At 45.1% G+C, this 12,938-nt stretch overlaps 1 protein-coding gene across 1 annotated transcript in view; it reads right to left on the bottom strand.

Annotated features, from left to right (window-relative positions):
- The window catches only part of nhsb (Nance-Horan syndrome b (congenital cataracts and dental anomalies)), a 59,295-nt gene extending 47,141 nt beyond the window's left edge, over positions 1 to 12,154 (bottom strand). The window contains exon 1 of the mRNA XM_037690234.1: positions 11,875 to 12,154. Coding sequence (XP_037546162.1) covers positions 11,875 to 12,154 — 280 coding nt within the window. The remainder of the gene's footprint in view (positions 1 to 11,874) is intronic.
- Positions 12,155 to 12,938: the final 784 nt, after the last annotated feature.

Below are 12,938 nucleotides of genomic sequence, written 5' to 3'. Positions count from 1 at the left end.
CTATGTATATATATATATATATATATATATATATATATATATATATATACACACAGTATATACTATACTAAGTCAACACAAAAACAGCCAAAACTCTGTAAATTTTACAGATATAAAGGTAAAATCTTGTGTGGGTGAGACATCTCCAACACATACACTGAGCCTTGTTGTCCCTCAGCAAAAGAGAGGAATTGGAAATCTCTTCTGTCCATCCGTTGCTTGACGTGAGCACTTGAAAAATACACAAGGTACCATTTTCCATTTTTGTGTAGGGCTGCGTCTAGGTGTAAGAAAGTTCCTTTTGAAAATTGGGTTGCCATGTCAAAATCCAAGATCCACCATATGCCACCCCCTGGCTCCTCCATTGGACCTGGTGGAGGATAAAACTACTCCCTCCACTCTCCAGGATCATTCTGTGCTGCCTCAGACAAACAAAACAACAAAACAAAACCTACCCCTGTTCTTCACCAAAGTCCTACACACCTGAATATCTGGCACCAAACACATTAAGGTCTACTTTCATTCTCTTATCTTCAAAACTAGAAACATTTACTAGTCAGATCCCTCAGAGATGGGGGACATTGACATACCGCCTTGATTTTGTCATTTAGTTTTTTGTCTCCAGCCCTCTGTCAAAGGTGATGATGATGATGGAGTCTCCAGACAGAGACGAAGCAGCTCAGATCAGTTTAGTTTAACATGCTGTGGTAGATGCTCACACACACGTTTCTGTGTGGACAGACAGTACCGGACACACGCAGTCACAAAGCATCACGTTTAACGTGACTCAGCGGCTGTCAGTCATCTGTCATTGGTACAGTTTAAACACAACTGCTGTCGTTGTTAAACGAGCACACTGAGAGGTGAAAACTTTAAATTAAGCAGCAAAATGTTCAGATTTATACTGCCCGTATGTCAAAAGACAAAGGGTAAACATGTACTTTGACACTTTGGATTAAAAAAAATGGAATTCTTCTCAGAAATAAAAGCAAATATCAATTTAACTAAACTATTGGTCTGTTAAAAGTAGAAAAGTGAAACCAGGGGAAGGTTAGCCAGTTAGCTTGTTTAAACAGTAAAAATAACAAATGACCGAGCGTTCGTTAAAGAAATGCAGATCACCCACTGCTTCTCATCATTGCTGAGAACGCTAAGAAACAACAAAGTTGCAGCCAATTTGGTCAAACCGCGTGAATAAATTCATCTTTGATGTCATGAGATGTGCTCAACGTATGTGTTGAAGATGACTCTCAGCTACTACCAAAGCAAATAGCTCAATGTCAACGCAACTGACCGAGTTACAGCCATTGTTGTCTTTATTAGGTTTGATTAACTGCGGCGGCCATCTTGGTTCAGGTTGCCTCAAACCTTAATCAGTTGCAGATGAATGATTACTTCCACAAAGTTTAGTTAAAATCTGTCCAATCCAAACGTTTACTTAGATGTATAAATAAAAAAAATAATTTAATGATTGAAGTATATAAAACAGAAAATCTTCAGGGACACCTGGACAGGTCTTCGGTCCATCACAGGGACTTTAGAGACGAGCACCCACTCTCACACCTAGAGACAATTTAATGTTACCAATGAGCTGAAGATCGATGTTTTTAGTCTGTGGGAGGAAACCGGAGAAGGCACGGGGAGAACATGTAAACTCCACACAGAAAGGCCCCAGGCTGGGAGGCGAACCTTCAACCTTCTCACTGAGAGGCGACAGCTCTAACCACTGTGCCACCAAAATGAGGACTCGATTCTAAAGAATCCAAATCTGATCCAGATGTTTATCTGCCGGGCTGCAGGTGAAGACCGGTCTGCAGCAACACGAGAGCGTGAAGAATTTCAGACATTATCACGAGACAGGCGCCGATCTGCTTCCAGAGTTCAGCAGGTCGGGAGGATCTCCAGGTCCAGATGTGTTCGTGATCGGATCAGAAAGGGTGGCCCTGCCTCAGACTAACAAAACCCATCGCCTCTTTTGGTTTCCTCGTGCACAGATTACTGTATCGCCCGCCACAGAAAGAACACTTTTTAATTCAAACTGCACTAATATGGGTCTTTTTGTGTTCTCTGTGTAAAAAAAACAACTGAACTAAATCAAAGGGTTAACATTTAGTGCAGGAATGCATATCGCCCGCTGCGTCAAACTGTTTTAGACTGAGATCACCGCTCGTTGAATCAGGTCGACTCTAAACATTCGTCCAATGAGAGTTTCATCAAAATCCAACCGATGGTTCACGAGAAATTTTGCTAACAGACAAACAGAAAGAAAATGATAGATTCATTCTAACATCTTTGTGTCACCTTGTATCGATGATTGAAACATCTAGTAAAGAACATAAGATTACCCTGTTGTCCGACGGACCTCTTAATGGTTTATTCCTGCTTGTCAACAGAGAACAAGCTAAATTTTATTTGTATTCTCGCGTTCATAAAATAAACATTTAATGAAAAGGCGTCTTTGTGTCGGTTAAAGCAGCTTAGCCGACGCACACAAAGGTCATTGTTTGTAGCTAAAACTGGCCGAAAGCCCAGAAGCTCCTCTTCTAATGGCTGATTTGGTGTTTTGGTTCAATTTGTAAGGAACCCTCAGAGGTTTTAATGATTTTAAACACGACATGACCCGACTGCTCAGAAGCTGCAAACTGTTTTCTAAAGTTTTTATGCAGATAAACTTTATTTGTTTCTAAAGGCCAGAGTTTAAACTCAGACTTTTGCTGCATATTTTGTATATGATGTAATGCAGGAGAACGCTTGTGAAAGTTGCAAACTTTGTTTTTCTTGAAACGTACTCTTCAAGGTCGAACCATCTCCATCTTCTACCGCTGATCCGTGGAGATAACAGGTCCAGGCGACAAACCCAGATCTCCCTCTTCCCAGAGACCCTCTCCAGCTCCTCCTAGGGGAGCCCAAGGTTTTCCCAGAGCAGAGAGTATCTATAATCTCTCCAAAGAGTTCTGGGTCTGCCCCGGGGTATCTTTTCAGTGAAACATGCATGGAAAACCTCCAAAGGGAGGCGTCCAGATCAGATGAACCTCCTCAGCTGACTCCTTTTGATGCAGAGGAGCAACTGCACTCCCCCCAAATGATGGAGATCATCCTCACCCTGTCTCTTGAGAGTGAGCCCCTGCACTCCCACGACAGAAGCTCATTTCAGCTGCTTGGATCCAGGATCTGGTTCTTTGGGTCCTGATCCAAACCTAATGACCACAGGTCAGTGTTGGCACAGACCAGTCCAGAGCTTTGACTCAGCTATTTTCTTCACCACGACTGACCAAAGCAACACCCTCATTATTGAGGACGATGCCCCAAGCGATAGATCCAGCTCCAGAACTAAGTCAGGAATAAAAAAGTTCCACCTGTCAGATGGTGAGTTTGTTATTAGCTCTGTATCTGTAAAACTGACTGAGTTAGAGCCGTTTTTGTGATTGCTAAAGTCGATTCAAGTAGAGTGCCCTCCAATTTAAAAAGGGGCGGGGCATCGAAAAGTGGGAGGGTCTGCACTGAACGGGAGGGTTGGACTCATGAAAAGTTATTGGCTCGATTCACCAAGTCAGGAAGTAATGGTTACCCAGCAAAGCTAACTACCTAGCTTCATGAGCTAGATAATTAGCAAGCAGCTAAAGAACGTAATGAAAGCTCCTGTTGCAGTTTCAGTGAGCCGGTTGGGTGAAGTTTGTTCTCCATTTAAAGTGACATCCTCGCTCCGATCCCGGAGCTCAAACTGCATCTGTACACAAAGTACGCTGTGGGATTTTATTTATTTGATGCACAAGATTTAAAACCTGCAGAAATCTGATTTCATCCACACAAGTTTAGATAAAACACATTTTTCTGTTTTGAGCAACGACTCGGACCAGAGCATCAGTTAGGATGTTTTCAAAACCTGACCCGTGTGATAATTAATGTCCTTTAGTGTCTCTTTGTCTCCGTCTGTCCTTCATCTTTGCATTTCTGTCCATTCTGCCCCTCCTCCTCTCCTTCTATACATCACTGCCCTACTTTCCTCCTCAGCAGCAGCGTGGAGAGACTTCTGCTTCTTGACAGCATATTTAATGTTTAATGTGCTTTGATTTCCACCCAGACACAAACTGAAGAGGAGCAGAGAGAAAAAGGTGAAGACCAGAATGAACGGAGAAGAAAGGCCCGAGTCAGGATCCTGACAGAAATAAAACAATGATAAATTAAATAAATAGTCTCAGAAGTCCTCAGGGGGAATTAAACAATAAGTTTTATTAGCATAGCTTTTAGTTAAATGCTAAAACTGTGATGCTAATATGCCCAAAATGGCAATGCTAATATTTAGCATGTTCACCATTAGCTTTTAGCACTGTGAGACAAAATTACATTTTGCCTTTGTTTATATTACTTTGTAGTCTTTAGACATAAATAAAAAAAATCAATTGTTCTCATTCTGGATCTGTAACCTGCTCTTCTCGTTTAATCTAAAACACGTGTTTTTTTTTTTTGTTTGTTTGTTTTTATTTAAATTGCTGTGCGTGTAAATTTATGACCACAGGAAGAGTTTGACGCTGAAAGGTTAAAGCCGGCCTCCGTCCTGTTACTATGCAGACTTGTGAGTCTTAGCGGCCCCCCTCCCCCCCTCGCTGCTACAGGCCACACAAACTCACGTTCAAGACAAATTAGCTTTAATGGTGCAGCAGGAAGAGCCGTGATGTCACAGCAGCTTCATGAATCAGACAAGGAGACCGCTGCCGTTTGGATCGTTAGAGTCAAACCCGTCCTCTGCTCTGAAACGTACAGATCATCAACACAAACATGGCTACAGCTCAGCTGACTCCAGTTTGGTGTGGTAGTAGCTGAGAGTCATTCTCTTGCACACTCAGAGCACAAACAAAAGCATGGGATGTTGTGATGTTGCGTGAGATGGGGTCTGACCTGTGGCTTTAACTCAGGCCCTTCCCAACATAAAATCAATTAATCAATCAATCAGTCCGTTCATCCATCCATCATCTTCTGTTTGTTCCAAAGTTGGCTCGTTGGGGCAGCAGCATGAGCAGGGAGGCCCAGACACCTCTCTCCACAGCCACCTCTTCCAGTTCTTCTGGGAGGACCCCAAGGCGTTCCCAGGCCAACTGAGAGACATAGACTCTCCAAGGTGCCCTGGGTCTTTCCTGGGGTCTCCTCCTAGTCAGACATGCCCGAAGCACCTCCTTAGGGAGGCGCCCAGGGAGCATCCTTACCAGATGAACCACCTCAACTGGCTCCTCTCGATGTGGAGGAGCAGCGGTTCTACTCCAAGTCTCTTACGGATAACTGAACTTCTCACCCTATCGCTAAGGGAGAGTCCAGCTACCCTGCAGAGAAAACTAATTTCAGCCGCCTGTATCTGCGATCTCACTCTTTCAGCCACTACCCAGAGCTCATGGCCATAGGTGAGGGTAGGAACGTAGACCAACCGGTAAACAGAGAGCTTTGCCTTACAGTTCAGTTCCCTCTTCACCACAATGGACCGGCACAGAGTCCACCATACTGCAGACAATGCACCAATTTGTCTGTCAATCTCACGCTCTATTCTTCCCTCACTCGTGAACAAAACTCAGAGATACTTGAACTCCTCCACTTGAGGCAGAACCTCACCCTCGACCTGAAGAGAGCAATCCACCCTTTTCAAACATAAAATTCTCCTCATTTAAAACTCTGGCATTAAACTTGGCGGGTGATGTGCATTCCTTTTTATTTTCCTGTTTTAGTTGGCTATGAGGTATTTAAGGGCTATCCAGTCTTTGTAGAACCAAAGCAGGAGCAGCTCGAGTCGAGCTCGTTCTCTGTGCAGATTGGACTCCTCCAGGTCTGCTCCTGGTCTCAGATCTTGTTTGTGGTTTTTGTGGGCAGGATCTCAGTCGTGGGCAGGAGGGGTCTGGTTTGGGAACCTCAGGGTCTCGTCTCTGCTTTATGTGGATGATGTTCTAAGTTGGCATCTTTGGATCACTGCGTGTTCTGAAATGTTCTCATCTGAGTGTGAAGCAGCCGGGATGAGAGTCAGCTCCTCTGTGTCTAAGTTCATGGTTCTAGACCAGAACCGGTTGAACTGACCCCAGTGGGAAGGTGGACTCGTTGCCTCAAGTGGAGGATGTCAAGTATCTGAGCGTCTTGTTCATGAGTGATGGTAGGATGGAGTGGGAGATGGAACTACGGAACCGGGCCTTGACCTCAGTAATAAGGGCGTTGCTTTGGTCAGTCACAGTGAATAAATAATTGTGTCTAAAGGCAAAGCTCTCAATTTACTGGTCTGTCTATGTTCCAACCCTCACCTGTGGCCATGAGGTTTGGATCAGAACTCAGCAGCAGAAATGAGTGTCCTTCATGGGAGGGGGGCTCAGCCTTAGAGACAGAAAGAGGAGCTCCATCATCCAGGGGGGAGCTCAGTGTAGAACTGCTGCCCCTCTGCATCAAAGGGAGTCAGCTGAGGAGGTTCATGTGATCTGGAAGCCTCCCTTTGGAGGTTTTCCAGGCACCTCCCGCTGGGAAAAGACTCAGAACTCTGTGGAGGGATTAACGGTATGTATCCTGTCTGGTCTGGGAACACCTTGACATCTCCCAGGAAGAGCTTGAAAGAGTCTCCGAGGAGGTCTGGACTTGTCTCCTGGACCTGCTGCCTCCGTGACCCAACTTCAAATAAGAGGTCAAAATGGAGGAATTTGTTGTGACAACTCCACTTAAGCTTTTTCAAACCCTGCATCTTTCACCAGTTTCCTCCCTCAGGAAATTCCAGTAACATTTGTAACAGGAGAATCCATTAAAGGCCTTGAAGGAATACATATCACCCACCACCGTTCATGCCAGAGTTTCAAACAAAATCCTCTTGAGTTGAAGAATAAAGAAGTTTTAGTCATTTGGGCCAAATCTTAAAAACGTATTTTCAAACGTTGTGAGATCTTCATCATTCTGTTAGAGCTCAGAGTATGTGTTGGGGATGACTCTCAGCTACTACCACACCTAATTTCAGCTTAATATCCATAAAACTGACTGAGGTGTAGCCAGTTTCTGATGGTTATGCTCAGGTAGCTGTGACAGCCATCTTGAATCAGGCTGACTTTAATAGTTTACCTGTTGTAGACATTCATTAAATTATCAGGAGTAATTAAAGTGATTAACGACATATTTTGCTAACACACATTGTTGACTTTTCCTTTTGAAACAAAGTGAGGTACCTACTGGATTTTAATGGGACTTTCAGGATGAAAGCGTCAGGAATTCATTGGTTCCATTTTTTATGATTTGGATGAAATTATATTAAATTTAAGCAGAGTAGACAGTTTTTTGTTTTTAGTGTGAAGAAAGATGCTGCGAAAGGCCATTTTGTGTAATTAGTTTAATATATTAATCCTAATCTGTGTGAGTTTGTGATGATTGATGATAAATTATCCTGCACACTAAGCATAAACGATAATTATAATAAAAGTCTTAACCTTTGTATCCTAATTTAATCGGTTCTGATTGCACGACAACCTTCGATCCGATCCACACATGCTAGCATGTGCAGCCTCCATATTTCCTTCTGTAAGCGCAGCGTGTTGTGAGTGGCGTCACGTCTTCTTCTGTGGGTCACTTCAGAACCGTGGACTGATCACCCTGGAGTCTGATGGAGGTCTAAATTATGAGTATGACCAGATTATCAGATCTGAGCTTTAAAGGGATCTCCGACTAGCTGGAACAATAATTTGATGAACTTAGCTATGAAAACATGACCGTAAAAATACTGTAGGCTGTTTAGTTTTTAAGAATGTAAAACAAAATTAATGAAACACGAACATCACCATTTTATTTACACAGCATTCTGGATGAATGATGTAGACAGGTGATCCAGTGTGAGCTCCATTCAGTTTACATGTTAATTTAGGACATTATCTGATGTTTAGCCCTTTAATTTGAACTGGAGCTCGTTGACAGAGGAGAATGAAATGACTCAGCTTTCACGTTAGCTACAGAGCTAATATATGACATTAGCGCCAGAGCTAACCTAAATTTGACGGTAGCTCCAAAGCTAATTTATATAATCATCTGATAATGTCAATAGAAATATCAAAGTAAATATGTTCTTGATTTTAATATTTTACCTTGTTTTATATAGCATCTTGATTTGACTGTGTATATAACATATTTTATTTGATTTTAATTGTTTTTTGTTGAATTATTGTTGTCGGTATGTCATTTGTCAAAGAAAGGTATTTCTTGTAAATGAGTAAATGAGTCCTTGTGACTCAATGAGACTAACTTGTATAAATAAAGGTTGAATAAATGAATACATCTGGCATTAGCTCCAGAGCTAATTTGTGGCGCTAGCTCCAGAGGTAATAGTTAGCTCTGGAGCTAATAGAGTTAGCTCCAGAGCTAATATATGACATTAGCGCCAGAGCTAGCCTAGATGTGATGGTAGCTACAGAGCTAATTTATATATAGGCCTATGGCGTTAGCTCTGGAGCTAAATGCATAATTAGCTTCGAAGCTAAATGCATTAGCTCCAGAGCTAATAAATTAAACATCACAAGTTGATCATATTTGATTGTTTTGACCCATAGGTCTATATTGTGTAAAATAACTATAACTTTATTGTCACATTATAACTTTTTAGCCTTGACTTCATATATTTTAATCTCCACTACAACAGATGTAAAAAATATAAAATCTGCTCTCCCTGCTGGACCCTCATGCCCAAGCAGACAGTACCCTGAGACCTGAACCCGACCAAAGACCTGAACGGGTGAAGGAAGACCTTCAACCTGCATGAAGAAGAAGACTACTGAGCTCTTTATCTGCTGAAGGTGAACACATGTGTTTGTTTATCAGCAGTGTTAGCAAAATATCTGATGGACCTCTAGACAAGTTTTAAAGCTTCTCATACAAAGTCACGAAGACATTTTTTTTCTCGTGTTAATAGTTAAACAGTCTTTAGATAAAATTGTGTGACTGCACCTACAGAAACAGGTATACATATATATATATATATATATAAATCAAACTCCGTCATGGCCGCAGTTGTCACCGACAGAATGCGTCTGTGCAGCCACGGGGTGGAGGGAGTTCTGCTGTTTGCAGACGATGTGATCCTGTTGGCGTCATTGTGCCGTGATCTCCAGAACTCACTGGAGAGCGGCTTTGGATGTTATCAGCCCATTAAATGGCTGTTGTTAGTTGTTATCATCCCCATATGTAGTGGTGAGACTGTCCCACCTACCTCCTAGTAGGTTTAAAGGTACGTTATTATCGTTATTATTGCTGATAATAGGCAGCATCGCACAGGGATAAACCAGGAAGTGTCTTTTTTGTTGTTTTCAGCTTATGTAACCCTTTTCCTAAGCGTAAGCTTACACGAGACCCAGAGAACCAACCCTAAACTTAACCCCCTTACCCTTGTGCCTAAACCTAACCAAGACCCTAAACTTAACCGTCGGATCTTTTACTCTAAACCTAACCACATGAAGCTATTATGAGCGCTAACAAAGCTAAAAACAGAGCCTATTATCATCATTAACAACGCTAACAACATACCTTTAAACCCACTAGGAGGTACAGGAGGGGCAGTCTGACCGCTACATATGGGGATGATGACAACTAATAACAACCATTTAATGACTGATAACATTTGAAGCGGGTGCACTGGAGCGGTTCACAGGATGAGGATCAGAACCTCCAGATCTGAGACCCTGATCCTGAATCAGAAGGTGGACTGTCCTTTGAGGTTCTACCTCAAGTGGAGGAGGTCAAGTATCTCTTGTTTTGTTCTCAGTGAGGGAAGAATGGAGCGAGAGATCTACAGACGGATCGGTGCAGCAGTATTGTGGACTTTGTGCCGGTCCATTGTGGTGAAGAGGGAGCTGAGCTGTAAGGTGAAGCTCTCTGTTTACCAGTTGGTCTACGTTCCTACCCTCAGGTCCTAAACTCTATAGAGACTGAAAGAACCAGATCCTGGATCCAGGAGGTCTGAATGAGTTCTCTCTGCAGGGTAGCTGGACTCTAGATGTCAGGTGAGAAATTCAGTTCTCCAGGAGCGACTTGGAGTAGAACTGCTGCTTCTCCACATCCAGAGGAGACAGTTGAGGAGGTTCATCTGTTAAGGATGGACCCTGGACGCCTCCATAGGGAGGTGCTCTGGACATGTCCAGCTAAGAAGAGACCCCAGGAAAGACCCAGAACACTAGAGAGACTAGTCTCTCAGCTGGTCTGGGAACATTTTAGAGTCCTCCATAAGTGCTAGAAGAGAGGTCTGAGGTCTGGACCTCTCCAATCAGGCTACTGACCCAGAGACCCGAGTCCAGGACCAAATGATGGATGGACGGAGCAAAGAGCTGGTGTGGTAGTAGGTGAGAGTTATCCTAAACACACATTTTGAAGCTGTGGCATCATGAATTGAACTGAAAGGCGGCGGGCGATATGCATTCCATCAGGGAATACCAGAGCTGTCAGACTGTTGTTGTCTCACACACTGTTTGGAGAAATGTCCCACACAACAGACGTGTCCCTGAACGTGACACCAACAGTCTGAGCGCCATCTGAACGCCGCCTGCCATCCAAGTCGGCCTCATGGTGCCGGTTTGAGTTCTGGCACGTGGGAAACCCAGAACTCTTCATATTTACAAACACAGACTGGAGCTTCCCGACATCATCGCTTGATGACAAAACGGAGCAGCCGAAACCTGGACCAAACAGAAGCTGCCGAGTTCCCTGCAGATCGCTCGCCGCCTTTTACACCAGAGCTCTGATGTGATCATGAGCTCAGAGTACGTACTGGAACTGACTCTCAGCTACTACCACACCAGAAGGGCCATGTGTGGTCATCAGGCTGACTGACACAGGGGACTCAACAGCATCTGATGGTAGCTGAGAGTTGTCTGAAACATCTCCTCTGAGCTCTGACACAACTTCAGTCAAAACCTTTTCATGCACGGCAGTGGGTGATAGGCATTCACGCTTTGTTCTACAGCAACATGAAGAACGAAACGGAGAAAATTAAAGTTTTTAAAAACAAAAGACGCTCAGGGTGTTTGGAATTACATTTTCATTCACAAACGGATTTGATGAGAAGATGTTTGAAACTGAAAACGTTCTGCAGAGAAAACAAACAAACAAACAAACAAACAATCCACACAGAAATCATTAAGTTGTTTTTAGATTTGATCATAAAATCATCTTCCATCAGCTGAGCTCAACCTGATGATCCGGGCAGAACCTGCTCCACTGATCCACCTGCGCGCGGGCAGGTTCTGTCTCTGCCTGCTTGGATCAAAGGAGCCGAACGGGAAGAAAGACACGGTCGCCCGTCTGAAACCTGAGGAAACCCGCCGCGGATTCGACAGAACGGGTCGTGTGGAGGGACTGCAGAGAACATAAATAACCCTCAGAGAACACGCTGTGACCAGAACCCGAACCGAACCCGAACTGGTTCTACCACCTGCTCTGTCCGCAGCGGCAGGCGGTCAGGGAAATCTGGAGATCAGGAAAATATTTACTGCGAAAACATTTGGATTTATTACAGATGCAGCCGTGTGAAGGTGCCGCCGCCGCACGTGGAAAAGGGCGGGTTTGGCGCACGGGGAGCCGCCTGTGAGAACCCGCTTCTCCTTCACACACGCGCGCCGGCGCGCGCACACACAAATAAATACATCTGAATTTAAAAGCATGTCTTGGAGCTCATATCTCCCGCAACCTTTGTGCGCGCGGAGCGCGTCAGGTGCGCGCTACCCGCAGTGATGCTGAGCCAATGCAGCGGCAACACACGCCCCTCCACGCGCGCGCGCTCACACACAAACACACACAGGTCTGAATGCCTGTCAGCCCCTCCTGGATGTTCAGTCCTGCAGCCGTGAGGGGGGGGGGGGGGCACATGTGATGTGAATGACTAAGAGCTCTACTCACGCACAGCCTCCTTTTTGGGGTCCAGGGCCCCGGCGGTCTGCTGGATCTGGACCGTCCTGGTCTGGAGGACCCACACGCGCTGGCTCGTGCTCAGGATTTCGTGCTCCAGCTCCTGGAACAGGGAGCAGGCGTGCCGGGCCAGCTCGGACAGCTGCCGCAGGGTCCGGGACAGAACCCCGTTACTGATGGCGCACAGGTCCTCGAACAGCAGACCCTCCTCGTTCGGGATCTGGACTCTGCACAGGAGCTGCGGCTCCACGACCCGCTTGGAGAAAGGCATTGTGGGAAGCAGCCCCGCTGCCGAGAAGGAGAAGGTTCAGGAGGAGAGACAACATCCGAACCGGGTCGGTCCACAAGGAGCCCGACCAGGTTCGGGCCGTCTGCGCGTGATCCCCCCCTGCCCCCTCTCCCCCCCTCCCCCGGGCGTCAATCCAAAGTTTCCCGCAGGTTCTCCTTCAGATCCTCCATCCTGCTGCTTCTGGGGATCTCTCACACTCCCTGCTCACGCGCACGCGCGCACACATGCAGGACGCGGCGGAGCCCGGGTCAGCGGCGCGAGGATGCGTGCGGAGTCTGGGCTGCCTCAGTGTGGCATCAATTGCGCGGAACCACCCGGAAGTGACGCGCACGCGCTTCAGAATTAAACCGCACACAACAAAACAGAAGGAGACGCACGATCTGACAAACAGCTGAACATAAATAGCTGCTAAAGGAACGCTTTATAAACCCGGCCTCAGCTCACCTGCTGGGTTTGGAAAACGCAGTCGGAAAACCTTCAGCTTTTATTTTGTAGTCCCTCTCTTGAACTTCCGGTGGTTCTGTGGGTTTTTCTCCGGGTCTTGATGCAGGATGGATCATCCTGAGAGGCTGAGGGAAAACCCGGAGACAAGAGACCAGAAGATCCGACACTTTCAACATTTGTCTTTAAAACGAAAGTGTTCAAAAATAAAACTGCTTCATCAAACTTCTAAAATCAGGAAGCAGACAAATAAAAATCTATTTTCTGTGATGCAATTTGCTGAAGATGAAACTAAGTTGTTACATTTAAAAGAAGCAGAACATCA

Source organism: Nematolebias whitei, chromosome 2 (assembly GCF_014905685.2).
Source record: "Nematolebias whitei isolate Nwh7 chromosome 2, NemWhi1, whole genome shotgun sequence".
Taxonomy (NCBI): domain Eukaryota; kingdom Metazoa; phylum Chordata; class Actinopteri; order Cyprinodontiformes; family Rivulidae; genus Nematolebias; species Nematolebias whitei.
Note: the sequence above shows the minus strand (reverse complement) of the source record. Positions and strands in the feature narration are given on the sequence as shown.